Raw genomic sequence first — 27,775 nt, forward strand, 5'->3', positions numbered from 1 at the left:
TTTTGTCTCCCCACGGGCCCCATCGAATGTGTCCCCTTTGAGCATTTCCCTCCGTGGTAATAAGCTTGCGGCTGACAGCACGTCGGCAGAACCTAGGTAGCCGGCCTAATAGCCCCAGAGATTGGCAAAGTGATCAACTGCTAGTCATTCGGACCGGACACCGGATACTGGCCCCAGCTGCCGTGATGGGGCCCATGGACTGACATAACCACGGATTGACCAAATTGACTGACTGACTACCTAGGTCCGGTGCTGACTATACGTGCTCTACTTGGTAGCACCGGCAAGCTGTACCCGTATTTTGCATTCCATAACCTACCTTAGGTACACAGGTAGGGGTGCCTGCTCCAGGCCCCTGGGCCACAACTTAATCGGACGGGGGGCGATGAGTAGGCGAGCAGGCAAGTAGGCGAGTACGTGAGTTAAACTACTGAATACAGCGGACTCGAGTGGGCCACCACCACCTTCTTTGCCTCTGCCGGCGGTGTCAGCAAGGAAAGAGAGAAAAGCACCAGGAACCAAGACGCAGGCCCGCCAGACCAAGCAGACCAAGAAGTCCCATAAGACAGGGCAGGCAAGCCACAGTCTGCAGAGATGGTCACGTCGGCGTCGAGGTGCTATTAGTAACCACAGGCACCTTCACGTAAGAAACAAACCTGAACGCACAGCCAGGCCGGAATCTGCACCCACCAGGCCTGACCGCAGTCGACCGTGGGTGGCTCTCATCTTGTCCGTACTCCCTCCCCCCCCCCCCCCCCCGTCCCAGTGGTCCAGAGCGCACACCCCTCCCCCTACATGGCCAGGTACCCAGGTACCGTGCCAGGCCCATCCTCCCCCAAACCCCCCCTGGCTCCAAGGTTGAGGTCCCACCGTCCCGCGCGCACTTCTGACCAGTCATGGGCGTCTGGACCCTGGCCTGTCCGCCCCTCCGCATCCTTGCACCAGTCCACCCGTCCACCACTCTCCAGAGACCTGCACGACGAGGTACCTGCACGCGCATGGCCATGTACCCGGGCTGCTGTGCGGCCAGATTTGAAAATGGGAGCTGCAGCCCGCCCGAATCCCTTAAACCCCCAGGTCATCCCTCTTCTTCCCTCCCCCCCGATCCAGCCTGCGAATCTCTGCCAAATCTTCCTGTGCAAGACTTTCCTCTTCTTCCCTCTTTCTCTACCCTTCTCCTCGTGTCTCAGGAGGCTCGCTACTACCGGACCAACGGTATTTGATCTATTTCTTGGAGCGGCACCAACATAACCTTTTGGAAACCTCCCTCGCACTCGCCCGCTCCGTCTTTTTCTATTCTCCCAATTTTTTCTCCTTTTGCAGCTCAGCGCAGCTCAGCTCAGCTCGGCACACCCAAGCCAAAACACAGGTCGCCCGCATCCCATCCCATCGTTGTGTGTTGCCGCGCATCCCAGAGGCACATCACCTCCTCACATCAGACACTGGCCGTCGCAAAGTCTGTCCATCACCGGCCGCCCTTTAAGCTCATACCTTGCCTGGGTCCGATTTGACGAGCTTCGACAACCGGGAGCTTGCTTGACTGACCACTTGACTGTGATCTGATCCGTCTATCTTCACACACACACGCAATCGCCGGGCTATGCCATCGTGGTCGTCCCAATAAACAACTTAATTATCCTGCCAGCTTCCTTCGTTGCAGCAGTCAACAGCGTTGTTGGTCGACAGCCATTCAATTGTTTGTCATCCACAGCCCACATCCGACCGACGAGGGCGTGCATTGCACCGCATCACATCGCATCTGAGCTGCGGGTCGCTTCGGATATTGGCAGCACGGTTCTCCGGCGCGCTTCGAGGACATTCCCGACCCACAGTTCCCCCAATCCCAACCCCTATCTTTTTCCCTTTCGCGCTATTGCCTGTGCCTTGACGGTTCGGCCAGCGCACGCCCACCCACTAAATTCGCTAGACGCAATTGGTGGCCGACTCTCTGTACCTCCTGTGTGCAATTTATCTCCTCTTCACCCCCCCGGGCTGGACTCGATCATCACATCAATCAATCCTCACGTCAATCATCACCGTCCTGAACGGCAAAGCACACTCCCTGCTGTGCCCGACTCCGATCGACTCCCCCCAACGCCTGGCTGCGACACGAACCTGCACCCGACGATCATCGCGTCGCCTGTTCCCTTTGCTTGTTTCCTGTGTTTCAATTGGCGACGATCCGAACACGCTTTGGTGCCGTCTTGATCTTTGCGGATCTTCCCACCTGTCGCCGTCCAACCACGCCCTACTTTGTTGGATCCCCTCTGCATCAACAGTCCTCTCCGCATTCCAGAGGCCGGTCTAATTGAACAAGACGCTCCCGCCCGCGGCGCGTGCCCATCATGTACTCACAAGCAGGCGCAATGGCTGCACCGCAAAAACCAGAGACTTTTATGCTGAGCACAGAAGCTCAACAAGCACTGCCACACGATGCACAGGTTGCTCTGCAACAGGTTGATAATTGTATGCACCCTTCCTGGCCCTGCTCCCAATCGCGTGACTAACAGAGGCTGCTCAGTGAAATACTTTCTCATCTCTGCACCCGTCGACTGGCAACCAGATCAGTACATCCGACGATTTCTGCTGCCCACTGGCGAGTACGTCTCATGTGTGCTGTGGAACAACCTCTTCCACATCTCCGGAACCGACATCGTACGATGCCTGTCCTTCAGATTTCAGGCCTTCGGCCGCCCTGTCAAGAACTCAAAGAAGTTCGAGGAGGGCATCTTCTCCGATCTCCGGAACCTGAAGTCCGGCACCGACGCGTCCTTGGAGGAGCCCAAGAGCCCCTTCCTCGACTTCTTGTACAAGAACAACTGCATCCGAACGCAGAAGAAGCAGAAGGTTTTCTACTGGTACAGCGTCCCTCATGACCGCCTCTTCCTCGATGCTTTGGAGAGAGACCTCAAGAGGGAGAAGATGGGACAGGAGGCTACCACTGTCGCCGTCAGCGAGCCCGCCCTGTCCTTCCAGTACGACTCGTCCCAGTCGCTGTACGAGCAGCTCACCAAGGCCCAGCAAGCCAACTCCTCGTCCTTCAACGCCCAGCAGACTTTCCCCCCTTCGCAATCCACTTCGCCAGTCATGCGCGCCGTCGATGCCATGCCACCACCTCAGATGATGCCTCAGACTATGGCCCCTCTGTCTGACGGAATGGAGGCAATGGTCCCGTACGGAGCCATGTCGATGGCACCCCAAATGCCCCCGACCATGGTCAAGAGGGAGCCTGACTACAACCGAGTCCAGTACAACCAAAATGGTGTCCCAATCACTCAGGGCCACCAACGCCACGCATCGATGCCCGCGTACGGACTGGAGTACTCGCCCGCACCTTCGTTCGTCTCGTCGCAGTATGAGGACTACAGCAACCGTGGCATCTCATTCGAACCCATTACGCCACCTCAGCAGGCTTTGGGCATGTCTGCTGAGCCCGCATACATCGCAAACGAGGAGACCGGGCTCTACACTGCCATTCCTGACCACATGAACGGTGTCAATGGCCTGAACGGCATGATCCAGCTGCCCCCATCAAATCTGGCAGGGACCCAGTTCTCCCGTGGGTACGGCGCCAACAACGTCTACTCCGTGATTGAGGGATCGCCGACGTACAAACAGCGAAGGCGGCGCTCATCCATTCCCCCGGGAATGTCCGCCGTCGCTGCCGCCACTGCAACGGCTGCTGCCCAAGCCCAGCACCGTCCTTCGGATCTCCGACGATCTGTCTCTGCCTCGGTCGGGCCCGTCGCTGAGGGTGACGAGTCGCTTGGCAACTCCCCACCAGGGTTGACCTACAGCAACGTCTCCATGTCGAGCCAGCAGCACAAGGAGATGCTTGAGCTTTCTCGCCACGGCACTCCCCTCTCCACGGTTGAGGGCAGCCCCGCCATGAACCCAATGTCGCTTCAGCAAGAGTACCACCAGATGCCTCACGATGACATGGTCAACGGCCACATGGAGGAGCAGCGCCGAATGATGCAAGGCCAGAACGGTGTTATGCGTCGTGCCCGCTCTGCGACCGTCATGGAGCTTGGTCCATACCCCCAGAAGTCTCACTCCTGCCCCATTCCTACCTGCGGTCGTCTCTTCAAGCGTTTAGAGCACCTGAAGCGGTAAGACCGGAACAGCATTTTCTTTGTCAACACACGATCACCTTGCCGTGTATCTGACTAAACTTCCAGACACGTGAGAACACATACCCAAGAGAGACCCTACATCTGCCCTTATTGTAGCAAGGCATTCTCCAGATCAGACAACCTAGCACAGTATGCCCCGTCTTTCCTTGACTGCATTTCCTTTGTACTTTCTTTTGTTGCTACGAAGATGCGAGAAATCCTCATGTTGTGTGCGTGGCATGTTACCGAGACTAGCGAAACCCAAAACCAAAAAACCGCCGTCGTCACCACACAGCACAGGACACAGCACAACACATCTTCAGCAGCTCAAAAGGATACACGAAGCCGTACGAACAACAGAGACTAACGTAGCTTTCCGCGCAGACACAAGAGAACGCATGACCGCGGTGATGGTGCGGACGGTCTGAACCTCTCCGGAGAGGACGAGGAGGAGTACTCTGGTGAGGACCACATGGGCTCACTCGGAGATGCCTCGCCCAACTCGGAATCCGGCTACATCACGGCGTCGCTCAACTCTGTTGCCAACGGCACGCCGCCGACCTCGAACGGAAACTACGGGCCCTCGACCTCGATGCCCAGCACGCAATCTGGTTTCCACAGCCTCCAAACGCTGAGCCTGCCGATGACCATCAGCCAACCCCATACGGCTGTCATGATGTAATCTGAAAAAGGCATTTGAATGCCTTGCAACGCCTCCCTCCGGTTCGAAGGGTACTGTAAATTTATGGATATTTTGTTTATTTCACGACTTCATGCGAGGCTTGGGACGGAGGGTCACAGTGTCATTCCCGGATGAAGGGGCAGGCTTTCCTTCACGGGACACCTGGGCGTTTCCTTTGCGGGGGTTGCTGCTATGTTTTATTCATCATCAGGCGACCTTTTTTCTTTTGCTTTACCTCCCCCGCCGGGGAGTTCGTACTTTGCGTTCTACTTTTGGGCAGAAAAAGCACAATAGACGGGACTCGGGTGCAGCTCTCTGCGGAGCTCCCCGGAAAACATTTTCTGCATCATGGGTCGGCACCGAATGACTGGAAGTGGTGTATATAACTGTCTTCGGTTCATCGGGCGCTAGCAGATCGGGATGAAAGATACCAGTTGGTTGGAGACGAGACATATTTGTGCGTTTGAGGGACGAATGTTGAGAGAAGGAAAATACATGCACAACACCCACATGTGCTCATTTCAGGGTAGTCGCTTGTTCATACCAGTCAATACGACGAATTTCATACCAAATCATCAATCACATGGCATCAAATCGCATCACATCGCATCGCATTGCACCACAGTCCCCGAGTCCTTCGATGAACGGCCCTCTGTTGTATTGAGCGGCCTGTTCAGGCAGGGTCCGTCGTGTCCAGCCTGCCGTTGAGATGCCCGTCCAGTCGAGCTGCTGCACACTTTGGCCGTTCAAGCATCAGGGACACAAGAACGGCCCAGGCCTTGTTTCCCCGGAAGATGACGTACAGGACGAGCAGGCAAGTCCCGCAGATCTAGATCCGAAACAAGGTTGGGTCGACGTCCACGCAGCCCATCATCATCTTGTCACGCAGTCCGACCGAGGGCCAGTGGGAAAGTAGATACATATCTACCGCGGAAGGATTCTCGTTTCTTCTCGTTACTTCCACTTTCCGTCTTCGGGGGGCCTGCTGCCGCGGCCCAGCCTTGTTCCGCCGGAGAACCCTCGCGCTCACTCACTCAGTTTTGTCTCCCACCTCCTCTCACACGGTTGTAGACACTCAACTGCAGAGTTGACCAAGTTCAAGCCTTCGGCAAAGCTGGGAGGGTAAAATGGAATGAATGGAAATAAACTGCTGCATAAAAGAAATTTTTTCAATTTTTGCTGACTTGCCCGCCGTGCCGCATTATTGCGCCTCTGCCACTTTTGGTTTCTACAAATCAGCCGCGTTCGATCCCATCCTGCCCATGCGTAGTAAGCCTTAGATCCCTCTGAGGGTGCCGAACCTAAAAATACGGACCCCAAAAAGCCCAGCTCCCGTCCTCCTGTCGGCAACAGTCAGGCACGCGGGCTCCAAAAAAGGCAACAAGGTGTGGGTGTGTGTATGTATGCACGTCAGCTCTTGTGTGCAGTAGACGGTGTTGGTGGTGGTGATGTGAGTGGCTTGCTAGCCGCCTCCGCCCGCCTCCCCTCCCACCCCGTCTGGATACACATATACATTCACATGCACATGCACATGCAAGCTGAGTGTAACACTGCTCACTGTACAGAGGAAGAGGGGGGGGGCGGCAGGACCAGGGGAGAGGCATTCACGATACGCCAGGGCACACGGTGTGTGACCGGGCGGCCGGGCTGGCGGCCGGGCTGGCTGGCCGGCCGGCTGGATAAGCTTGGGTGAGGAAATTTTAACTCAAATCAGTGGGGATTTGCGCTGTGTTTCTCGCTTCTCCTCCACCGGGGACGCCGGCCGTGTAAGGCGCAGATCGCTGCTCCTGCTCCTTCCTCGGTTCTCCAGACGAGGTATCACGTAGAGGTGGTGGTCGGTACGCGGTCTTGTATATATGTAAGCTTGTGTCTGAGGTTGTTTGTTTCAAGGGCCGTGACCACCTTTACAGACAGGGAGAGGCATAGATAGAAGGGCCTTAGTGACCAAAAACCCAATGTGGGCAAAAAACGAACAATCCTCTTGGGAAGCAGACCAGCCTCGCTCGCTCACTTGCGGCCCCAGGGTTGACGATCCAGTGCTGCAACCCTGTGCTGCGCTCCCTTCACCTTCGCCTGCGGTGCTTCCCCTTCCCGCGAGAGTCGCCCATCCTCTTGCCCTCCATCTCCACCGCCCTGACGTCGCGCTTACTCAGCCGCAGCTCGCCCCCCTTCATCCTGCCCATGCCGGGCATGTCGACGGGCAGGTCCGATCCTCTGCCGCCCTTCTGCTGCTTCCTCTTCGCCTTCTTGCCGCCCTCGCTGGGTGTCTCTCTCTCGAGGATGATGCCGTTCTCCTTGGCCTCGCGGCGCCTCTTCTCCTCCCGCGAGGCCTTGGCGCCGCTGATGCCCTTGCGCATCGCCATGGGCATCTTCTGCTGCCTGAAGATGCTCCCCGCGGACCCGAGCTTCTGAAGCCGCAGGTCGGTGGTGAGGGCGCGCGTGCGGCCCTCGGCGAAGGCCTTGCTGGGGGCGTTGGCGCCCGAGCCGGCCGAGTTGAATGGGTTCGTGGCCGACAGGATGTGGGATTCCGAGATGAGCCTCTGCAGCTCGAGGTCGTTGGCGAGCAGCGATCTTGAATCCTCGTTCTGCGGGTCGTCGGTGCCGTCGCCGCCCTTCTGCTGCTTCTGTTTCGCGCGGGCCTTCCCGCCCACGGTTGAAACGGCGTCGGGCGGCCGTGAGGACAGGTAAGCACGCATCTCGCGCTTGGTCATGAGGGCGGTCTGGGGCGTGAGCGTAGAGAAGGACGGGGTGGGCCTGGAGTAGTCTACCACCTCGACCTGGTTGTTTGTTTCCTCTGTTTCGGACCCTGCCTCTGTTTCATCTCCCTCGCTGCTGTCGTCATCGCCCTCGCCGTCTGTGGCCGGCACGTGTCAGTACTACTGTAACAGAAGGATGAAAAAAAGAAGGAAAAGAAGGCTTGTTTCATCAGCCGGGGCCGCAGCCTTGGCTACCACCACCCACCTTCACTGTCGCCGTCGTCGTCATCCTCCGCAGAAAGGCCGTCCCACTCATCCTGGCCGTCCTCGTCTTCCCCAGAGTCAGAGGTTTCGGATCTCATGTCCTCCACCCCGGCCGCATCGTCCTCGTCGCCGGCTGCTTCCCTGCCCGCAGCAGACTTCCTCCGTGGCTTGGCGGCCGGCCTGCTCGCCTCGTCATCGGACCCCTCCAGAGGCGCGAACTGGGCCTCGAAGTGCTTCCTGAAGATGGCCTGGGCTTCCTCTAGAGCCGCAGCCGTGTCCGGCTTGGCGTCAACATCGGCGGCCTTGTCGGCCGGCACCCTTCGCTTTCTCTTGCCCAGTACCAACGTGCCGGGCGCCATTGTTCACTCTGCTCTGAACTTGATCGGCCTTGGCCTGACCGGACGCGGCCGTGTCGAGCCTTTTTTTTTTTTAAAAAAAAAAAAAAAAAAAAAAAAAAAAAATTCGCAGGGAATGAGTAAGTGAGTGAGTGATGTATCTGTACTGTAGCCAAGAAGTACCTCCCTGTTGAGGAGCCCTGGTGAGTTTTGTAGATGTTGGATGGTTGTGGTGGTGAGTTGAGAGTGCGGTTTAAGATTATTTGCGGATGAATTTTTTGATGGGTCACTCAGACTCTCAGTCAGGGTCTTTGATTGTAGCCGCTGCCGCCCCGGAAATTTCTGACCTTGGGGAATTTTAGCGGCCGTTATTAGGCGGTGCACAGGAACAAGAGCCGCAACTGGCGCCCCGCAGCAGCCTTTCAGTGGCTGCGACTGAGAGCCTAGCGCCTGCCACCCGCGCTTAGAGTGTAGAACTCATCTCATATCCATCTCGATATGGTTGAATGTGCTGCAACAAGACCTCAGTGAGAGCGCCACATTCACAATACACACACAACTAACTCACCACCGCCTCCCCCCACACACCAGAAAATGACCATCTTCCGCCCCTGCATAGACCTGCACTCGGGCCAGGTCAAGCAGATCGTGGGCGGCACCCTCGACGACAAGACCCCGGGCTCCCTCAAGACAAACTTCGTCTCGCCTCACCCGCCCGCCCACTTCGCCGCCCTCTACCGGGACAACAACCTCCGCGGCGCCCATGTGATCATGCTGGGGCCCGGAAATGCCGAGGCGGCTCGTGAGGCTCTGGCGGCGTGGCCCGGTGGCCTGCAAGTCGGCGGCGGCATCAACGACACCAACGCCGCCGAATGGATCGCCGCCGGCGCTGACAAGGTATGCTGCCGGTGAAAGATCAAGAATCGTGCCATCCATGAGTCGGGGGAAACAGCTATTTAACAAGTCTGCTCAGTAGGTCATCATCACGTCCTTCCTCTTCCCCGGCGGCAGGTTCAGCCAGCCCCGCCTCGGCGCCGTCCTCGGCGCCCTGGGCGGCGACAGGGAGAAGCTCGTCATAGACCTGAGCTGCCGCCGCCAGCAGGGCGAAGCTGACGCCGAGCCGAGGTGGTTCGTGGCCATGGACAAGTGGCAGACCATCACGGACATGGAGGTGAACCAAGGTGAGCAAGCTTCTCTTATACTTATACACATCCATGCGTGTATATGTAAATACACATACATACTGCTCACTTATACACAAAGCTCACATTTAGCCTCTACACAGAATCCATAAAGCAGCTGGAGCCCTACTGCTCAGAGTTCCTCATCCACGCCGCCGACAACGAGGGCCTGCAGCGCGGGGTCGACGAGCATCTCATCACCAAGCTGTCCCAGTGGTGCACCATCCCCGTCACCTACGCTGGCGGTGGCCGGAACCTCCAGGACCTCGACAACGTCGCCAGACTGAGCGACGGCACCGTCGATCTGACAATCGGCAGTGCTCTGGACTGCTTCGGTGGCAGCGGTGTGAGGCTGGATGAGTGTGTTGAGTGGAACCGGCGACAGGCAACTTCCTAAGAATAGTTGGGACGGGACATGCACTACCAACATATTCAAGTGCCTCAAAATGTAAATACACACATGCAGTGAGTGAGTGCCTTGATGGATTATCGCTCTCTCGTTCTCTGCTGGAGCGATGCTGTCTCGCTCACTTGAGTTTTGCTCAAATATCGTACATTGAAAGCCACCGCTACCACACGGGTTGGGCCGAGGAAAGTACGGGGCAGGAACAGAAGATATACTCCCACCCAAGGTGAGGAAATATTGCCGGAATACAATTCCAGCCATCAAGCACAAAACACGAAACCAACTCCAGACCCAGGTGCCTCTTCACCCGGTGAATACCCCTTCGCCTTCCTACCCTTCGCCGGTTCCTCCTGCTCGTAGCCAAATTGCTCTCTCTCTCTCATCGTGCACCTCCCCGCCGGGCTAGTGAACGCTGAAATTCCCGAACGCTGCCCCCTCTTATGATTATACCCCGGGGATCAACGACAACAGTGGCACGGGGCATGTGTGCCAGAATGAGTACAAAGCGCATATTAAAATCTCCAGACCAATGAAGCGTGACAAAGCGAAAATGATCTTTAGCAGTGAGGGCACAAGACTCTTCAAGACGTCTGTGCGCTGTCGGGGGTGTTCGTTTCATGAGACGCATCAAGTCGCTTCCATAACTCGTCAAGTCTTTTCTTCAACCTGTGGACGGCAGCAAGACCAGCTCATCCTCAAACCAGGCTGCTCTTGGTTCGGCCATGACTGGGGCGTCGACCCTCAGCTCGGCGGCGTAGTGTATCTTCCCGCTTAAGGACGAGATCACACCACTTGCCCTTGGCCCGGGAAGAACCAACGAGGCCGTCTTCGTCATTACCGAAGTTGTCACGGCCAATGACATCCGACAGGACCTTCAACCAGCCTTCCTTGTCCTCGGGGCTGTCGGCGTAGAAGTCGATGATCTCGCCGTTGTTGAATCGGACCCGGAATCCCTCCTCCACGAACATGTAAGCCTCTTCCTCCTCGGCAAAGGCTGACCGGCGACGCTTCCCGTTCTTGCCGGTGATCTCCTTCTCAGTCAGGGCTCTGCGGTCGTCGATGAGTCGCTTGGCATTTGCGAGGTTGATGGTGGCACGTGGCTGCCGTGTGGCCTCATGGTACGCAGTCAACTTGGTGCCAACAAGCTTGAAGTAGCGGCGACGCCAGTACTAGATTCATGGTCAGCGCAGTCGACATGCACGTGGCAACGGGCGAACTCACTGGGCAATCTCCACCTTGTTGGCTCAGATGTCCCTCCCAGTTGCGGGATCGGCGTTCCTCGGCAGCCTTCATCTCACGGATGCAGGAGTTCATGCTCTTAGGCATGTCGTCGTCGGTGGCACCCTTCGGTCTCGGAACGAAGAGGAGCTGGAGCTCGAGCTTTCCGATCTTGTACGGGGCCTTGCGAACAACAGAGGTACTACCTCGCTTGCTCTTCACGCTTGAAGCGAACCCGGCCTCCTCTGTAGCCCACTCGTTGAAGCAGGCAACGTCAACCACGTAGGGACGACCAAAGCACCGCGTTTCGTGCTCCTTGAGACAGACATAAGCACGAGCAAAGCTGCCATCCTCGGCGGCCAGAGGTGAGAGAAGGTCCCAGGCCGTGGGATTGGCGGCGGTCTTCCTGGCGTTAGCTTCTCGCTGTTGTCGAGCGAGCCGCTCATCTTCCTCCTTCTGCCGCAGCTCCATCTCCTTGCGCTTCTTTGGTGACGCAAAAACACGGCTGAAGGTCGACGTCTTGGTCTTGCGCGGTGAGGCAGGAGATTGAGCCATCCGCTGAGGTGGGGGCCTCTCCAATTTGACGTTCAGGGTGAGCTGGAACTCGAGGTCATTAGGGACGACCAGTTCGAACTCCTGGCCAATGGGGGCATTTCTCGCCAGCTCGAGCCATGCGGTAGTAACGCAATGTACACCGTTGTCGAGGGTAAGGCTGAACCAAGTGCGCTCGTCTGAGATCGTTAGCATCGATGTCATTGATGGCCGGGGTATGATGGCTCGCTTACTCTTGGGCATGGGCAAGTCAAGATCCTTGACACCCATCACCTTCACAAACACTCTGCCTCGCTCACCGCTCTCTTCGGCTGAGATGTCTGTACTCGCGTCTTCCTCTACCAGCGTGCTCATTGGGGCAGCGTTGCTTTCCTGCCCGGGCAACGGAGGGACCGGGCCATTACTTGTGTGTCTCTTCCGGAGGCTCTTCTTCCTAATCTGGCCATTCCAAGGTTCGACAGTCCATGACTGGGGCCGTGTCTGCTTCACTGGAGAGTTGCCAGCAGAGCGGGTGGAAGGGCGCAGATCTTCGTTGTCTTTGTCGCTCGCTGCGACAACCTTGGTGTTCTGTCGCATGAGGTAGCCTCGCTGTTTGCGTGAAGTAATGTTAGCATTGATTGAACATTGCTTGGTGAGTCTGGCGCTAGACGCTTGTCTAGAGATGTTCCGACTGGGGGTAGTCGAAGCCTGATGAGGGGGAAAATGTTGAAAAGCAACCTTTTGTGCTTCGATCACTCGCTCAAAGTCCTGGTCGAGACTGAGACCAAGGTCAAGGTCTAGAGTGAGACTGCGACTCTTGAAGCTGGGGTGTCGCTGCATGTACTCGTCGCCCGTCACGTCCGGGGCAAGATGCTGCTCGGAGTCCATGTCTCGTGACATGCGATTACGATGGCGGTCGGGAATCTGGGGGATGTTGGGCACCTCGCAGCTAACTTGGCGTCTCTGCTCCCTCATTGCCGCAATGTCGGAGGGCGTGGCGGAAGGGCGAGTCTTCAGTCTCGACCCTGCAGCAGACTTGATGGTGGCCACAGTCTCGGGGATTGCTGGAGAGTTTCGCTCTTCCTCTAGCTCCTCCTCCTCGTCATAGGATGGCAAAGGGCGATGGATGACAGAGTCTGGCGTCTTAGGCTCCTCGTCGTCCTCATCGGGCTCACCCCAACCGGAACCATCGTACTCTGGCTTGGACAGAGTAAGCTTCGGTCTGAATGGGCTCTGCAAGGCGGGCACCTCAGTCTCCTGGGGGGCATCAGCCTCATCGGGTTTCGGAAGCATAAATGATTGCAGATCGTCAGTAAACGGGTTATGCTTCTGGTTGGTGGGGAGTTCTGGGAGGTCTTTCTCCGTGATGGTATCGATCGATGACTCTTGTTGCGTAGGAGATGCAGCCCGAGGCGTCGTCAATTGCTCTTCTTCTGACTTCTCCTCCTGAGGAGTGGGTGGCAGGTCGGGACCAGAATAATTGCTGCTGGAGTCGTCGACCTTCTCAGCATCATCCTTGCCATCCTCGTCGATGTCTTCGACCCCAGACTCAGAGCGTTGATAGTAGTCTGTGATCGACATGTCATCATCTTGCTCGTCTTCGTGATGCAAATAAGCATTGTGATCGATCTCGTCCTCCGCCGAGTCTTCTGTGCTGGGAATAGGGACGTCAGGGTCCAGAGGAAGCGGACGCTCGGGGGAGCTTGGTGGAGGTGAAGAGAAGTTGTAGTCAGATTCCCGCTCTGACGCCTGATTACCATCCACGCGGCGCATGATAGATTCGCGGGAAATCTTTGCCGGTAGCTCGTAGTCGCCCAACCCTGACAGTTCTGGGAGAGTGTCATCCTCCTCGGCTGAGATCAATGGATCGTGAAGCTCGACTTCTGGAGTCTGACTATCCGCACGGTCACGAGTGCCGGCCCGTCTCATCCTTCGCTCTCGCTGTTGTTCAGCGGCTGATTTGCCATCGTCAGAGAGCATCATGAGCTTGAGTCGTTCTTCCAGTGTCATCTTGCCATTACCAATGTTTTGAATGTCAGATTTTGAGAATGAAGATGCAGGAGGGGGAGACGGCAAGGTCCGCGAGGACCCAATCATTCTCTCAGCGGTTGCGGAAAGTGACGAGTTTGAGTTCCGTCTCTCACTAAACATGCCTGGAGGAGGGGGCAGAGGTGGCAAGGGCCTGTGATCACCATTGGAGTTGCGTGAATCTGTACGATCTTGCTGTGGGATTTCGCCAGCAGGGAAGTTGTGAAAGCCATCAAGCATGGGGCCACCCTCGAGAACCTCGTCCATAGGGTTGGCCATGTCCTGGCGCCAGTCGTCGGGGAGAACGACGGGCGTCTTCACAGTGTCCTCGAGAGTTGCGTCAAAGCTGTCATCATGGTCGTCGGCTCCCATGAAATAATGCTCTTCTTCGTCGTCGTCATCGTCATCCTCCGAGTCGATGCTGCCTTCCCGAGAACTCGAGGCGATGGATGAGATGTCCGGAGTGGCCATCTCATACTCGTTAATCTGAGGGGGTGCATTGTCGAACGTGACGCTCTTGGCATGACGATGGAGGGCCATTCCGGATGGCAACTCACGATCTTCATATGACGACCCCGAAGAGTTGAGCTCGTTGTCGACGTCGAAGCTGTTTTTGAACCGGCTGGGTGCGAGGGAGGACTTGGTCGGGGACGCCTGGTCCCTGCTTGCTGGTCTTGGGCCGTTTGGCGGAGAATTGCGTGTCAAGGAAGGAGAAGTGGACAGTGGAGGAGGCGACTTGGTTGGGCTGTATTGAGGGATCCTGGTCTGGCTTTCTGATCTTGTGTGGGCAAAAGCCTTGTTGTCACGATATCCGCTGATGCCAGTCCCGCCAAAGGCATTGCCTTGGACTTTTGAAAGCGGCCGCTCGACCTGGGGGACCCTAGTCGGGTCATACTCTTGTTTCTGCTCGAGGGCGAGGATGTTGCTGTTCTTGACGCGTGAAGCCTTCTGCAGGCGCTCGATGGAGGATCGGCGGGTTGGCGACGGCGAGCCTGAGCCGTATGTGCTGTTCTCGTTGTTCCTACTCTGCCAGAACAGCCGAGGAAAGGCCTTTCCGTCCAGCGGGGAGCTGTTGAACGGTGACGAGTCGGTGTTCAAGGACATCTTCTGAGGCGGTGTGTTAGTGCTTGCGTTCCCACAGAGAACACACAGGACGCGGATGAGAGAGTCTAGAGGCTCACCTTAGTCGCCTCCTTCCAGCTAGGGGAGTTCCTTCGCTTCTCGGAAGGAGAAATCTCAGAAAGAGGGCGTGGAATAGCACTCGACATCTTGGGAGGAGAGCTGCTCTTGGATAGGCGCAGGGGTTGTACCTGTGGTTGTTAGTTAGTTTTGTTGATGGATCAACAAAGTGATGCGCGACGCTAGTGGGGCGACCCGTCAGTGAGGACTCACAGGATCCGACGAGGCCATTTGTTCGTGCTCTGAGTCCATCCCCTCAAATCATACACGGAAAGGAAAGAAAAAAAAAGACGATGTCGAATTGCTGTCGTGTCCAAGTGTGTTGGCGGTTGTGGGCTAGAGGAACCGATTCGGGGAGGAGATATGTACGGACCTGTAGGCGGGCGGAGTGTGCGAAAAGCGGTGGCTGGTTTCCTGCAAGCCTGCGGCAGCTTGGTGGAGAGGTGAATGACAGGGCAGGGCAGGGCAGGGCAGGGCAGCAATTGAATGGTTCCGAACGCAATTACGGCCCTCGAACAAGACGGTCTTTGTCGGGGAATAAGATTTAGGATGATCCCGTCTGCAAGACGTGAACGGTTGCTGAGGACGAAGTGGTATATCGTGAGATGCTCATGCCATGTTCCTGGTTGCCAGCGAAAGGAGGACGACCCCCGAGAATGCAACCAGAGGGTACCGGGCAGCTGAGGATGGAAGGAAATGCAGTCGACGCGATGCGATACAGAGGGAGAAAGGGATGAGGTGGAAGAGGACTATCTCTCTCAGCTCTGCTGCCTTTGCCAGGAAATCGTAGACATGTGGTTTTGAGGCCCGAGTCGCACTTGCTGGGTTGCAGGTAGGCGCGATGGCTGTGAGCGGTTACCTGATTGGCTCGCCGCATGGTGTAAGCTTGGGCGTCGATCAACAGCGAGGTGGTTGCGGAGCAACTGCCCCAGATAGTCGGGAAAAAGGTGGGAAGCTGGGAGGGCTAGGGTCACGGAGCAGTCACTGCACGCCGGTTGGCAGTTGCTAAATCTGGCACTTCCAAGGTCCAGCGGGGATTTGCCAGTGGCCCCCTGCCCTTCAGCAGTTCATGACGGCACAACAGCACAGCACAGGTCTGGGAACCCACGTCGGGAAGGCGGATGTGATGACTTCCCCCAGCCTTCCAATGTAACCGACCAATGTCTTCCTCCAATTGACTTGAAGCCAGAGGGAGGACAAGGTCATCAACACCGTCCTGAAACTTTGAGACTTGCAAACTCTACCCTACCGCTCAGGTTTTGTTGAACCTGATGAAGGGGCTGGGCTGGGATGGGCTGGGCTGCTAGGTGATCAAGTCAAGTGACGAGACTGATGTTCTGTTGTTGCTGCCCACTTTGCTCTCCACTGGGGCGGGCAATCCTGATCCTGATCCTTCCTGGAGGAAGACGGAAAAGTACGTCGACAATGTATCCTGCATCCAGACGGCCAGAGGCACAGCAGGACCCACCGTGCCCGCGCCCAAGTCCCGCTTCCTGCAGGTGAGTGGGCGAGTGGGCACTCTGCAGCCTGCAATCCGTCATGATCTCGACATCCAAAGAAAAGACAATACTCTTGTTTACTCGGCACTGTCCCTCGTCTCACCATGGCAACACCCACTTGCTTGCTGCAGGTGCACCGGTACTACATTGGCAGATGCCGTACATTAATCTATCATGTGCCACACAGCTTTGAACTCATGGCGCACAGCGTGGTGTCCTATCAACCTGGGCAGTTGTTATGACCCGCGCAGTCACAAGTGTTTTCCATTTTGGCCTTGCCGTCACCATCTCCACCAAGGAGGAGACTTGATGCGGATGGGGAGATGTTATATATGACCAAATCTCCATCCTCCGTCGGCGGGAGCTAGCAGGCCTCGTTTCCTGGGTCGATCCTACAGTACAGCCGTCTACTCAGAAGGACGGCGCCCCCCGGGTTGCGGCTAGCCCCATCAGCCACTTCGGCACTCAGCCGTACGCTGCAGGTCTCCACGCTGTCAAGGCTGTTCAGATCAGCTGGAGGGATCAGCATCGAGGCAGCAACCATGCAAGCCAGTCCACCAGTCCACTATTGTAGACGTCGAGTGTGCTGCCTACACGCACAAGAAGACGCAGAGTCTCAGTCCTGTGATCTCTCGACCGAGGCAATCAACACCAACCAGACAACGACGAAGTTTTCGGCGAGCAACGCGGCACGAGCTTTCTGTTTTGCGAAAATACCGGAGGCTGGGACTGGTTCCGCGGCAAATCAGGCCAGCTCAAACCCGGCAGCCGGGACCTGTAATTTTGAGACATCAGGTCTCTGCCAACCCCGGCGTCGAGGGGGGGCCCCACGGGCCTGGGCCCAGAAGCAATCGGAAAATACCCAGAGGTGACACAAAACTCCAAAGCCTATTCGATTAATGCCATTGAGGGAAGCCTCCTGGCCGCGCAACACGTTTCTGTCCATGTGTCTAGATTAGGTATCCCACTCACATCCAGCCCAGAGACATGTCACAGCCATGCATGGGTCTATTGTCTTACTAGGTGACCTGTTTTCGGCCATTTCCCTTCTCCAGGACCTAGGCCACAGGTAGGCATATGCACGGCTTAATGCCGCAGCTTCCTGTGGTGCGACATGCCCGTGCCGTCGGACCCGTGCCTTGGACCGCCACCGCGGCGGCATTGTTCAATATAGAGGTAGGCAGGAAACACGGCGGGAGAAAAGAAAATTGTTCTGCTCGCGTCAATGCACTGTTGCAGCACAGCACCTAGCTCATCACGCCTTTGGCGCGAAGGCCGACGCTCCGAGCCGCTCTCTCAACTTTCCGCCTACATGAAAATGCCCACCGGCACGCATGCACGCCCCAGGCCCGAGGTACAGGCAGGCACAGACCTGGGCGGGATGTCGTGCATGGCCTGCGAGCGTCTTCATGCCTTCGGCGCCCGTGGTGCAGTGCATACTGCCCAGTGCAGAGTCTGTAAAGTATGTTGGCCACGGACAATCTTCGCGCCCAAACAAGGTTGCTCTGTGTGCCCATCACCGGGTGTGGTAGGAGCAATTAATGCTTACCACATCTGTCAATCCAATTCCTGCTTGTTGAGGACGCACAACCTACGTGCGAATGCGCAATCGGGCAGGGGCAAGTGTGTCAGAAGGAACAGAAAGAAGGGAAGTAGAATGCCGACCAGGCCCGCTTGGATTTGCGCTTGCTGGCTTGCTGTCTCATTCCCGACTAAGCGCAGGGATTCAAACCAGAACCTTGGAATACGGTAGACACAAGCTCCCCTCTGGCACTGAGAAAAGAGCACCTCGAACAGAGGCTATACTTGACAGGAGGGCAAGAATTGTAGACACAATGCATATGTTGATGATCAGAGTTATCGTTAGACATGAGAAATTTTTCATTTCGCCTTCTATGAAACGGTGCAAGTCTTGGCATCAAACACCATATAGAGACTGACAGTATAAGGGAATAATTAGGGTGCCTCCTTTACCCCAGGACACCTCGTGTGTATAATCACCCTTGGGATAGTGACAGTCTCTCCTCTGGTATCTCCCTTTTCCCGGACCCGGTAAGAATAAAAAACGACCCCTAGACGCCAGCCGATTGATCATACAATGCAAGTCTCTACTCGTCTTCTTCTTTTATCTGTTTCTGGGCGAGATACCAGCGGTTGGAACCGTCGTCGTCCCTCTCATGCTCAATGGCCACCTTGGACAGGTGCGTGAGAACGTTCTCCATAAGCGTGTCGGATGCGCTCCTCTTCTTGCGGCCGAGATTGTCGAGGGTCTCCATGCCGGTCATGACGTAGTACACGATCGCGATAACGATTGTCACGGCGATGGAGAAGCACCACACCACCACGATAGTGACGATGTCCGTCCTACCGTTGGGGTCCGAGGCGATCTCCGGCACGGCGGGGATGGTCGAGCTCTCGCCGCCGGTGAACCAGCCGAGCGCCGCGAACAGGGTGGCCAGGATGTCGACGCCGAAGATGGCCGCCACCAGCTGGAAGGACGGGTACGTCTCGAAGCCGCGCGTGACGAAGATGAGCCAGTTCTCCGTGAGCGAGATCTCGAGGAAGAGGATGCCCTGCACGGAGCCGTAGTTCTGGATGACACCGCCGCTGGGGAGCCAGAGCGTGCCGCGCAGGATCCACGTGCCGATGGCGAGGAGGGCGCCGAGGACGATGGAGATGATCCAGATCTTGGGCAGCTGCCACTCGACAGGGCGGCGCTCAAAGTGCGCGTTGTCGTAGGCGACGGCGATGGTGGCCAGATCGGCGAAGAGGGCGAGGAACACGATCAGGTCGACGCGGACGGTCTCGTTGATGGCGATCATGGAGGTGACCAGGTACAGCTCCAAGTGCAGGCAGAGGGCGATACGGTATTGGATGTAGGCCTTCATGCGCTGGAAGATCTGGCGGGAGATCTTGATGGCCGAGACGATGGTGGACAGACCAGGGGCGAGGAAGACAATATCGGCAGCAGCCTGGGCAGCCTCTGTGGCACCCTCGACAGCGATACCGCAGTCGGACTTCTTCAGGGACGGGGCATCGTTGACACCATCGCCAGTCATAGCAGTCAGATGGCCACGCTGTTGCAGCATCTCGACGACCTTGTACTTGTGCTCGGGGAAGACCTCAGCGAAGCCGTCAGCACGCTCGCAAAGATCGTAGATGGAGTTCCCGGCGAGGTCGGAGTGGAGCAGCTTGTCCGAGTTGTACACCTTGGTGCCCAGGGCAAGCATACGGCAAGTCTCCTTTGCGATGGCGATGGCGTCACCCGTAAGCATCTTAACCGAGAGACCAAGGGTCTGGGCGTCGGCGATGGTCTGCGCGGTATCCGAGCGAGGAGGGTCGAAGAGGGACAGCATACCGAGCATCTGCCACGGGCCGTCGGCCTCGCGAACGGCAACGGCAAGGGAGCGGAAACCGCGGCGGGCGAACTCGGTGGCCTTCTCCTTGAACAGGGTCTTCTGCTCGGGCGAGCAGTTGCTGATGGCGAGCACGGCGTTGGGGGCTCCCTTGCAGCACTCATAGCGGACGCCCTGGTAGGTGCAGATGGCGGTGATACGCTTGGACACGGGGTCGAAGGGCATGAACTTCTCCGTCGTCCAGCCCTCGGAGATCATATCCTTGGCCTTGGGGTATCTCTTCAGCGTGAGGATAGTGATCTTGTCAATGGGGTCGAGGGCCTTGATGTTGTGGCTGGAAGCAAGAGCAGCAACGGCCATCATCCAGTTGACGTCGACTCCGTCCATCAGGAACGGCTCACGGACCGAGAGCTGGTTGGCAGTCAGGGTTCCGGTCTTGTCAGAACACAGGATGTCGACACCGGCGAGAGACTCAATGGCCGTAAGCTTCTGCACGATGGCTTTCTCCTGGGCGAGGTAGGCAGCGCCGACAGCCAGGGTTGTGGTTGTGACGACGGGCAAACCGACTGGGACACCAATGATGAGGAGGATGAGGACATAGTGAAGCAGGTTCGTGGAGTCCTCGGCTTCGCCAACAATGCTCAGGTTGCGGTAGAAACCGCCAATCCAGGCGGCGAGCATGAAGAGCACGACGAGGACCAGGAGCGCGGTTCCGATGGAGTTCATGATGGCCTTGAAGTGACCTTGGTCCTGAGCACCTTGGACGAGAGAAGCGGTCTTGCCGACGAAGGAAGACTGAGCTCCACAGGTGACAACACCGTAGGCCTTGCCTCGCTTGCAGCCGGTGGTGTAGAAGACGACATCAGTCATGTACTTGTCGACTGCAAGAGACTCGCCGGTGATGGCAGATTGGTCGATGGCGACGATAGGGTGTCCGATGTGGGGGGTTCCCTCGTCGTCGTCGCCCTCCTCGAACTTCTCCTGGCGCGGGGAGCCGACGTCCTGTGCCTGTAGCTCGGTCTGCTGGTTGTCAGTGACCTCGCTATTCAATTCTGTTTCGAGAGGTGTCATACCTTGTACTTCTGGAAGCCCTCGGCACCCTGCTCGTAGTCGCAGATGAGTCTGGTGTCGGCCGGTACAACAGTGCCTTCTTCGATAACGACCTTTTCTTCTGTTAGTCACGACCAGAGTGACTGGGAAGTCTGCGCAACTTACAATATCGCCTGGTACAAGTTCTCGGGCCCGGATTTCTTGTTCCTGGCCATCGCGAACAACACGAGCCTTCATGGCGATGTCTCCCTTCAAGCTGGCGACAACGTCGGCAGCCTGCTTCTCCTGATACCAACCGACGATAGCGTTGAGCAGCAAGATACCGATAATGACACCGGCGTCGATCCAGTCCTGAAGACCAAGAGCCAGGATAGCTGCCGCTTCCATGACCTAGTGGTGGAATTAGCAAAGAGTTTGAGTGCTGTACGGGGTAAGTTGGGTTCTCACGTAGAGAATGGGACCACGGAAGAAGCCAATGAACTTGATAATCATGTTCTCCTTCTCCGTGGTCAGTTCATTCCAGCCGGCGCTCTTGCGCCTCCTCTCGACCTCCATGTTGTTGAGGCCGTCCCTGAGCTCGGTGTTGAGCCAGTCCGTGGGGGTGACGAAGTCGCTGAACTTCTTACCCCCAGCAGCACCGCCTCCCTTCCACCATGGCTTCTTTTTCTCGACTGTCTCCTCCTCGATCTCGACCTCGGCGTTGGGGTCCCGGTAGGTGTCGATATACCGGATCAGACTGTTCGCTTGGTCAGGACGTCGTTGGACTTCATGGTGAACTTTGTGACTTACGCTCTGTATTCATCCATGTACTGAGCGCCACCGCCCTTGGGGGCACCGACATCCAGGTTGGAGTACATGTTCTGGGTTTCCGAGAGGAAGTTCCCCGCCTCCAGGTCATCATGGTCCTCCTGCCTCAGAGGCTGGGGAGCATGAGGGGTACGGTTCTTGCCGAAAGCCATAACCTTCTTGAAGTTCGGAGCCATATGCCCGAAGATTACAGGCCAGCTGTAGAGAAGAAAAAGAACAACAGAAAAAGGCGGGAGGAAAGGGAGAGGAGAGGAAGGAGAAGGAGGCGAAGGGATGAGAGTGAGATCAAGAACAGACCTGGAGATGGGACGGCGGGTGGAAGAATTTCTTATATGCTGCGGACGTGAAGTTCTCTTGCTATCTACCTAGGGAGAATTTCTATAGCCTCAAACCTAGCTCGGTTCCGGACCTGACGCTGATGTTCGGAGCGACTACAACACACAGGAGATCCAAGCAAGGATTCGCTCGATTCACGTCCCGCCGACACCCTCGACACTGGTCGGGTGTGGGTAGGAGATTCGCCGTCAATATGGCAGATGAGGCACTTCTGGGAACGTGCGTCGGGGGAAAATCTCTGGGCAACATGTAGGTCGACAAAAATAACTCGCCAAAATATTGGAATTCCCGAGGAGTAACTTGGTACGCGAGCTTGACTGTGGCTGCTACTTTGGACGGCTGGTAGACCGGTACATTTCCCTCTCGATAAGAACCTGGCAAGCCGGGGACCAAGAAGCTCAGAGCTCTTCGGACGGCCGCACCTATCTCGGGGCAGCTCGCACAACTCCCACAGCCAGGGTCTTCTGACAGGAGTAGCTGATCGGGTTTCAATAAGAGCTGGCATCCTTGGATTGCGAGGGCCAGGGAGGGAAGGGCCGTGTGTTGTCGTGAGCAGGGCTTCGGCGTGCCGAGAGAATAAAATGCCTCAAGTACAAGTGAAGCAACGCGGTATGACTAGGAGGCGGGCGTACAGGAGTTGTGAAGTTTCGACTTCTGAGATGGGTGATCCAGGCAGGTGGAGCCGTGTGGTCGTTCTCCATGGGTGACCGAGGAGCTGAGTTTCAGCTCAGGGTCCCTTTGAAACTGCCACGTGATATCCCATCACAGAGGCTTTCCGCTGGCGATAGCGAACTCAGCATACGCCCGCGTCGTCGCCACTGCGACCCAGCCACCAAGACTTTCACGTCCCGCCAAGTCGACTTGGCGTTCAACCGGAAACATCCCATCGAGGAGAGGCCAGCGCGTGCCAGGCGTGCTGAGAATGCTTGTTGGCCCACACAGCCGCCAAGGCAGGATCTGCGATAAGAGAGGTGCGGACTGCCGGCTGTACCACGTCCTATTCCTACACAACATGTGGGCTCGGCGGTCGGAATGTCGCCCTTCGAGACGGCCAAGCTGGCAGAGTAGGGTGCGTTGGTGCTTGTTATTTGCTTGAATCACTTTTGACCGCCTTGTAGGGCCTTGGCTTACACTTGTCCCGATTCATCTAAGCTACGAGGGCTCGGCCGTTCCTGAATCGAAGGACCCGCTCTGCAGTGAGGCTCGGCTAAGAGCTTGTTCTTGCTCCTGAGGAAGCACATAAAGAGACAGGTCCATTTGGAAAGAGACCACACAGCCGGTGCATTTTCGTGAGAGATAATGCGTGCGAGAAGCGCAGGAGCCCGATAATCGCTGGCCAGCCGGCGGCAACGGGGCGCACGTGTTTTTTTTCTTCTGAGACCTGCTAATTCAAGGAGTAGTCTAAGAAGATGTTCTAGAAGACGTGTTGACAGGTAGTTGATAATGAGACGCGACGAAGGGGCGACATACGTGTGAGACCCGGCTGACTCGTTGAGACCAGGTCGGTCTCATGGGCAGCCTCCCTTTGCGTGAAACAGTGCCAGACCAGCAGGGTATGCCTTCACCCAATTCGTCGGGCGCATTGCGGTGGGACAAACCTGGCAAGCACTGACAGTGAAAGGAAACAGATGGGTCATGAAACGAGCGCCCCGGACGCAGGTAGTCGGGACGGGATACCAGGGTCTAGGGCTGGGGGACGTGGAGTAGATCATCGGCCAAGGTCAGGACGGTAGGTACGCCTTCGGCTCATCGACTTGGGGACTTGGGGGACGTGGGGGGACCGTTGTCAGTGTCGGGGCCGGGGTGGGCCTCTCGCGGAGGTACATCGTCCAGTCGAGCCTGGACTCTGGCACTCTCGCTAGCATGAGGACGGAACTTTTTTTTTCAGAGTTCCTGTTTGGGATGATAAGCCCGACCAGATGTTTCCTCCGACGCACAGCGTTGTAACCATCGCAGGCACTCTTGAAATTAGGGCAGGATCAGGTAGAGTCGAAGGCGGACCAAGTCTCCTTGACCCACGACGAAATTGAGCAAGCGCAACCTATAGGAGAAGTATGCAATAGGATATACCGCAGACCTTCCAAGGGGCGAAGGGGTCCATTTGGGGGAGTCTCGCACACGGGTGGGGATAGCGGCGTTTGCTCCGCGCAGCATGAACTATATATCTCCATGGCATTTCCGGAGGCGACATATGTAACCACGAATGGCAAAGCTCTGGTACGGCATTAATGGATCGCCGGTATTGGACCGATTTGGCGAGCCATAGTTTGTTGTCAAATTGGGAGCGGCGTGCTGTGATTTGGTGGGTTGCGGTGTCGCTCTCCTCGCCATTGGGCTTGGTCGAGTTTCAAGATGGCAGACGCTGCCCTTTGACACAGCTTCCCCGTACAAGCGTCCGACATGCCAAGGCTTGACAAGTCTTCTGGGCATCTGCAGGGAAGGGCCAAAGCCGCGTAGCAATGCGTGTGTGAGGCGTCCTATTTTGTAATGTGCTACATTGGACAGGCACGTACGGAGCATGCCGACCGTCGCATTGTCCAGACTCGCTTGGCACCTAGTCAGCGAGGTGTGTACAACGCCCTGCATTGCTTTCTGGTTGCTTGCCCTGGCATAGTCGCCAAGCTGATCAACCAACAAGCGAGTAATTCCGGCACTTGAGATGGTGGAAACAGACCGAGGTGAGCAATGTGGAGCCCGGAGAATGGAGAATGGAGTATGGAGAATAGATTATACTTTGGTGTGTGTTCGGTTGAGCGAGACGCCAGGCGCCAGGGCAGGTTGCTTGCTCAGGTACTGGCGGAGCACCCAAGTTGAGCTGTGAGACGCAAGGCAGTCTGGCTGTGGGTGGCACCCACATCTGCTGCGCGCTCTGACCAGGTTCGTGTGGATTGGGTCGGTCTGGCAGATGCAACGTCGAGGTCAGTGCCCAGCAGCAACAAAAGAGGTGCTGTTGGTGTACGTACCTTTGTGCCTAGGTATCATGCCCCTGGCCCGGTACCTCGACTGCCTTATCTTATCGGCGGGAGGCTCTTGTCCCCGGCAGGCATCAGAAACTTTTCTCGGTCCCTCTCATGAATCCGCCCAATGTCGACCAGCGCTCAACACCTCATCCGCAAACTTCTATTTGCGACCCTGATACCCGAGACGTTCTACATCGCCTGCCAAGATGAAGCGAAAACTGGACGAAAACAACGAACCCACGCTCATGCCCCAGACTGCCCCGGAGTCTGAGCCTGACAAGCCTGGCAAGCCTGGCACGTCTGGGGAAACCACCGCAAGCCCTGGCCCTGCCTTCTCTGACCTCGCTCTCGATGCGCGCCTGCTGCAGGCCATTGCCAGTCAGAAGTACCAGACCCCTACTCTTGTCCAGTCCAAGGTCATTCCATTGGCCTTGAACGGCCAGGATGTGCTCGCCAAGGCCAAGACTGGCTCCGGGAAGACGGCCGCCTACCTCCTACCCGTCCTACATGGTGTTCTGAAGCGGAAGCAGGTGCGTCGTGTTTCGTTTCTCTCCCGCCTGTCGCTTATCGCGCAGCTCGATCTGCTCCGCGCTCCGCTTCATTGGCTAACTAGAACCAGTCTGACCCGGCGACTTTCACTGCCGCCCTGATACTCGTCCCCACCCGCGAGCTTGCCGACCAAGTTCTGCGGAACGTCGAACAATTCTCAGCCTTCTGTTCCAAGGACATCCAAGCCGTCAAGCTGACAGACCAAGTCTCCGAAGCCGTCCAGCGATCCATACTTTCGAGCGCTCCTGATATTGTTATTTCTACTCCGGCAAGAGCATGGCAGAACATAAGCAACGGTTCCCTCTCCGTGGACAAACTCACACATCTGGTTTTGGATGAGGCCGATCTGGTGCTGTCATATGGCTACGACGAGGATCTCCAAAATGTGGCCCGGTCAGTACCCAAGGGACTGCAGACCATCCTCATGTCCGCTACTCTCACCACCGATGTGGAAACTGTCAAGGGCTTGTTCTGCCGTGACCCGACGGTCCTCGACCTTGAGGAGCCAGAAGCTGAAGGAGAGGGCGTTTCGCAGTTCTACGTCAAGTGCGGTGAAGCTGAGAAGTTTCTTTTGGCCTATGTGATTTTCAAACTGCAGCTCATGAAGGGAAAATGTAAGTCATGCACTTTGCGCAGTCTGGAAGCTCATTCCTGAGACTTCACTACTTGGCGCGATGCTCATCATGATTCCTTTCTAGGCATTATCTTTGTTGCGGATGTTGATCGTTGTTGGCGACTCCGGCTCTACTTCGAGCAATTTGGCATCCGGAGCGCCATTTTGAACCCAGAATTGCCCGTCAATTCGAGACTCCACGTTGTCGAACAATTTAACAAGAACGTGAGTACTCGTTCGATTCATTGAAAACCGTATGTCTTGAGCTCATCACTGACAATCCCAAAGATTTACGACATTATACTATGCTCGGACGAAAATGAGGTACTCGGAGATGAAGATCAACCATCGGAACGGATCGGTCAAGACACAAACAAAAACGGAAGAGGAGAGGCGCCGCCCAAGAAGAAGCGGAAGTCGTCCAAACGAGACAAGGAGTACGGTGTGTCTCGTGGGATTGACTTCCAGCACGTCTCTGCTGTCATCAATTTCGACTTCCCAACATCATCCAAGTCATACACACACAGAATCGGTCGCACGGCGCGTGCGGGCCAACGAGGCATGGCGTTGTCGTTTGTCGTTCCCAAAGACGAGTTCCGAAAACACAAACCAACCTCGATTGAGTCTGCGGAGAATGACGAGAAGGTCCTAGCCAAAGTCCTTCGCCAACAGCAGAAGCAAGGCAAGGAAGTCAAGCCTTATGTGTTTGACATGAAGCAAGTGGAGAACTTCCGATACAGAATGAACGACGCGCTGCGCGCTGTCACCAAGAACAGTATTAGGGAAGCAAGAACCAGGGAACTGAGGCAAGAGCTTCTCAAGAGCGAACGGCTCAAGCGACATTTCGAGGAAAACCCGGCCGACTTGAACCATCTGCGGCACGACGGCGAGCTTCGAGCGGCGCGGACGCAGTCCCACCTGCGAGCGAAGCACGTCCCCGAGTATCTCCTTCCCAAGGAGGGCAAGAAGGCACTCACGGCGGACCAGATTGGCTTCGTCCCGTTCAAGAAGGCTGACCAGAAGAATCGTCGGTCCAAATTCTTCAAGGGCAAGGCGAAGAAGGTCAGCGGGCGCAAGTCAGATCCCCTGCGGACGTTCAAGGCCCGGAAGAAGACGACATAGAATCGAGGTACATGACTGTAGTAGCTAGGCACACAAGCATTGAAATGATACCCTTTGTCCCTGGTCTCAAGTGTCACAAAACAGGAGCACGCACATGAGCACTCCGCCGAACGGACTCAAGGCTCAGTCGCCTTGTAGCACGACCACAGACAAGCACACAGGCTGACAGGTAGGCCCGACGGTTTGATTGTCAAGGCAGACATGAGTGACCGGACGTATCCCGCAAACATATGCGAGCGAAGTTAGGCAAACAATGTGAGCGTGCACGACTGGCAACCTTTTTTGGGCATCTGAAACGCCGTGCCTGCCTCCCGTCCCCTCCATCGGAGTTGGCCAGAGGCTGGGCCTTCTCAGGGTGCAAGACTGCTTCAAGTCCTTCCGGGTTTGGTCTCCGCCGGGGCCGAGGACGAAGAATTCCCAGATTCACCTCGCCTGCATCGTGTTCAGGGGCCAAACTATGCAACTGCAAATGCGCAGGTGTTTTTCGGAGTGTGGCGGTCAGGTCGGCGCAGCATTTGAGAATGCCTCGGCTCACTCTGTGTGCGCGCTCCCACTTCCCGGCTTCAGTTGTAGAACCGCGGGACCTGCATGGCCATTCAAGTCAGCGACAACAACCAGCAATCTGCCGTCACTTGACCTAGGTCGTACCTCCACCAGAAACCAAATAATTCTTACTCGAATCGAAATGGTGGTGAGCGCTGAGCAGTTAGAGGAGCCAAGGAAGTTTTGTTGTCATCTTCTCGCCATCCGCTTTCTTGAACAACGCAACTGGTTGGGTGGTGGTCGGCAGTCGCGCTGCGGGTTACGACGTTGATGTCACCTAGCGTCTTGATCTCCGGTGCCAAAAA

The 27,775-nt window shown here is 56.6% G+C and overlaps 6 protein-coding genes across 6 annotated transcripts; 3 read left to right on the forward strand and 3 right to left on the reverse strand.

Moving 5' to 3' along the window:
* Positions 1 to 2,366: 2,366 nt before the first annotated feature.
* Positions 2,367 to 4,797, forward strand: INS49_006653 (uncharacterized protein; the record flags this gene model as incomplete). Its single annotated transcript, XM_043167423.1, has 3 exons — positions 2,367 to 2,466; positions 2,522 to 4,112; positions 4,500 to 4,797. The coding sequence occupies 3 exons, from the start codon at positions 2,367 to 2,369 to the stop codon at positions 4,795 to 4,797; spliced, it is 1,989 nt and encodes a 662-aa protein (XP_043028567.1).
* Positions 4,798 to 6,860: 2,063 nt separating this feature from the next.
* INS49_006654 (uncharacterized protein) lies at positions 6,861 to 8,116 on the reverse strand (the record flags this gene model as incomplete). Its single annotated transcript, XM_043167424.1, has 2 exons — positions 6,861 to 7,651; positions 7,759 to 8,116. The coding sequence occupies 2 exons, from the start codon at positions 8,114 to 8,116 to the stop codon at positions 6,861 to 6,863; spliced, it is 1,149 nt and encodes a 382-aa protein (XP_043028568.1).
* A 570-nt stretch (positions 8,117 to 8,686) lies between these two features.
* On the forward strand, positions 8,687 to 9,670 carry INS49_006655 (uncharacterized protein; the record flags this gene model as incomplete). Its single annotated transcript, XM_043167425.1, has 3 exons — positions 8,687 to 8,989; positions 9,069 to 9,273; positions 9,378 to 9,670. 3 exons carry the CDS (start codon positions 8,687 to 8,689, stop codon positions 9,668 to 9,670), a joined length of 801 nt encoding a protein of 266 aa, XP_043028569.1.
* Positions 9,671 to 10,374: 704 nt separating this feature from the next.
* On the reverse strand, positions 10,375 to 14,866 carry INS49_006656 (uncharacterized protein; the record flags this gene model as incomplete). The annotated part of the gene is made up of 6 exons (XM_043167426.1): positions 10,375 to 10,848; positions 10,901 to 11,628; positions 11,683 to 12,037; positions 12,167 to 14,563; positions 14,638 to 14,766; positions 14,849 to 14,866. 6 exons carry the CDS (start codon positions 14,864 to 14,866, stop codon positions 10,375 to 10,377), a joined length of 4,101 nt encoding a protein of 1,366 aa, XP_043028570.1.
* A 3,376-nt stretch (positions 14,867 to 18,242) lies between these two features.
* INS49_006657 (uncharacterized protein) lies at positions 18,243 to 21,523 on the reverse strand (the record flags this gene model as incomplete). Its single annotated transcript, XM_043167427.1, has 6 exons — positions 18,243 to 20,510; positions 20,564 to 20,612; positions 20,706 to 20,713; positions 20,763 to 20,930; positions 20,988 to 21,276; positions 21,330 to 21,523. The coding sequence occupies 6 exons, from the start codon at positions 21,521 to 21,523 to the stop codon at positions 18,243 to 18,245; spliced, it is 2,976 nt and encodes a 991-aa protein (XP_043028571.1).
* A 3,326-nt stretch (positions 21,524 to 24,849) lies between these two features.
* Positions 24,850 to 26,927, forward strand: INS49_006658 (uncharacterized protein; the record flags this gene model as incomplete). The annotated part of the gene is made up of 4 exons (XM_043167428.1): positions 24,850 to 25,173; positions 25,263 to 25,806; positions 25,891 to 26,030; positions 26,094 to 26,927. 4 exons carry the CDS (start codon positions 24,850 to 24,852, stop codon positions 26,925 to 26,927), a joined length of 1,842 nt encoding a protein of 613 aa, XP_043028572.1.
* Between the last annotated feature and the right edge of the window lie 848 nt (positions 26,928 to 27,775).

The sequence above is a fragment of the Diaporthe citri genome (genome assembly GCF_014595645.1).
Source record: "Diaporthe citri strain NFHF-8-4 chromosome Unknown scaffold_2, whole genome shotgun sequence".
Classification (NCBI taxonomy): domain Eukaryota; kingdom Fungi; phylum Ascomycota; class Sordariomycetes; order Diaporthales; family Diaporthaceae; genus Diaporthe; species Diaporthe citri.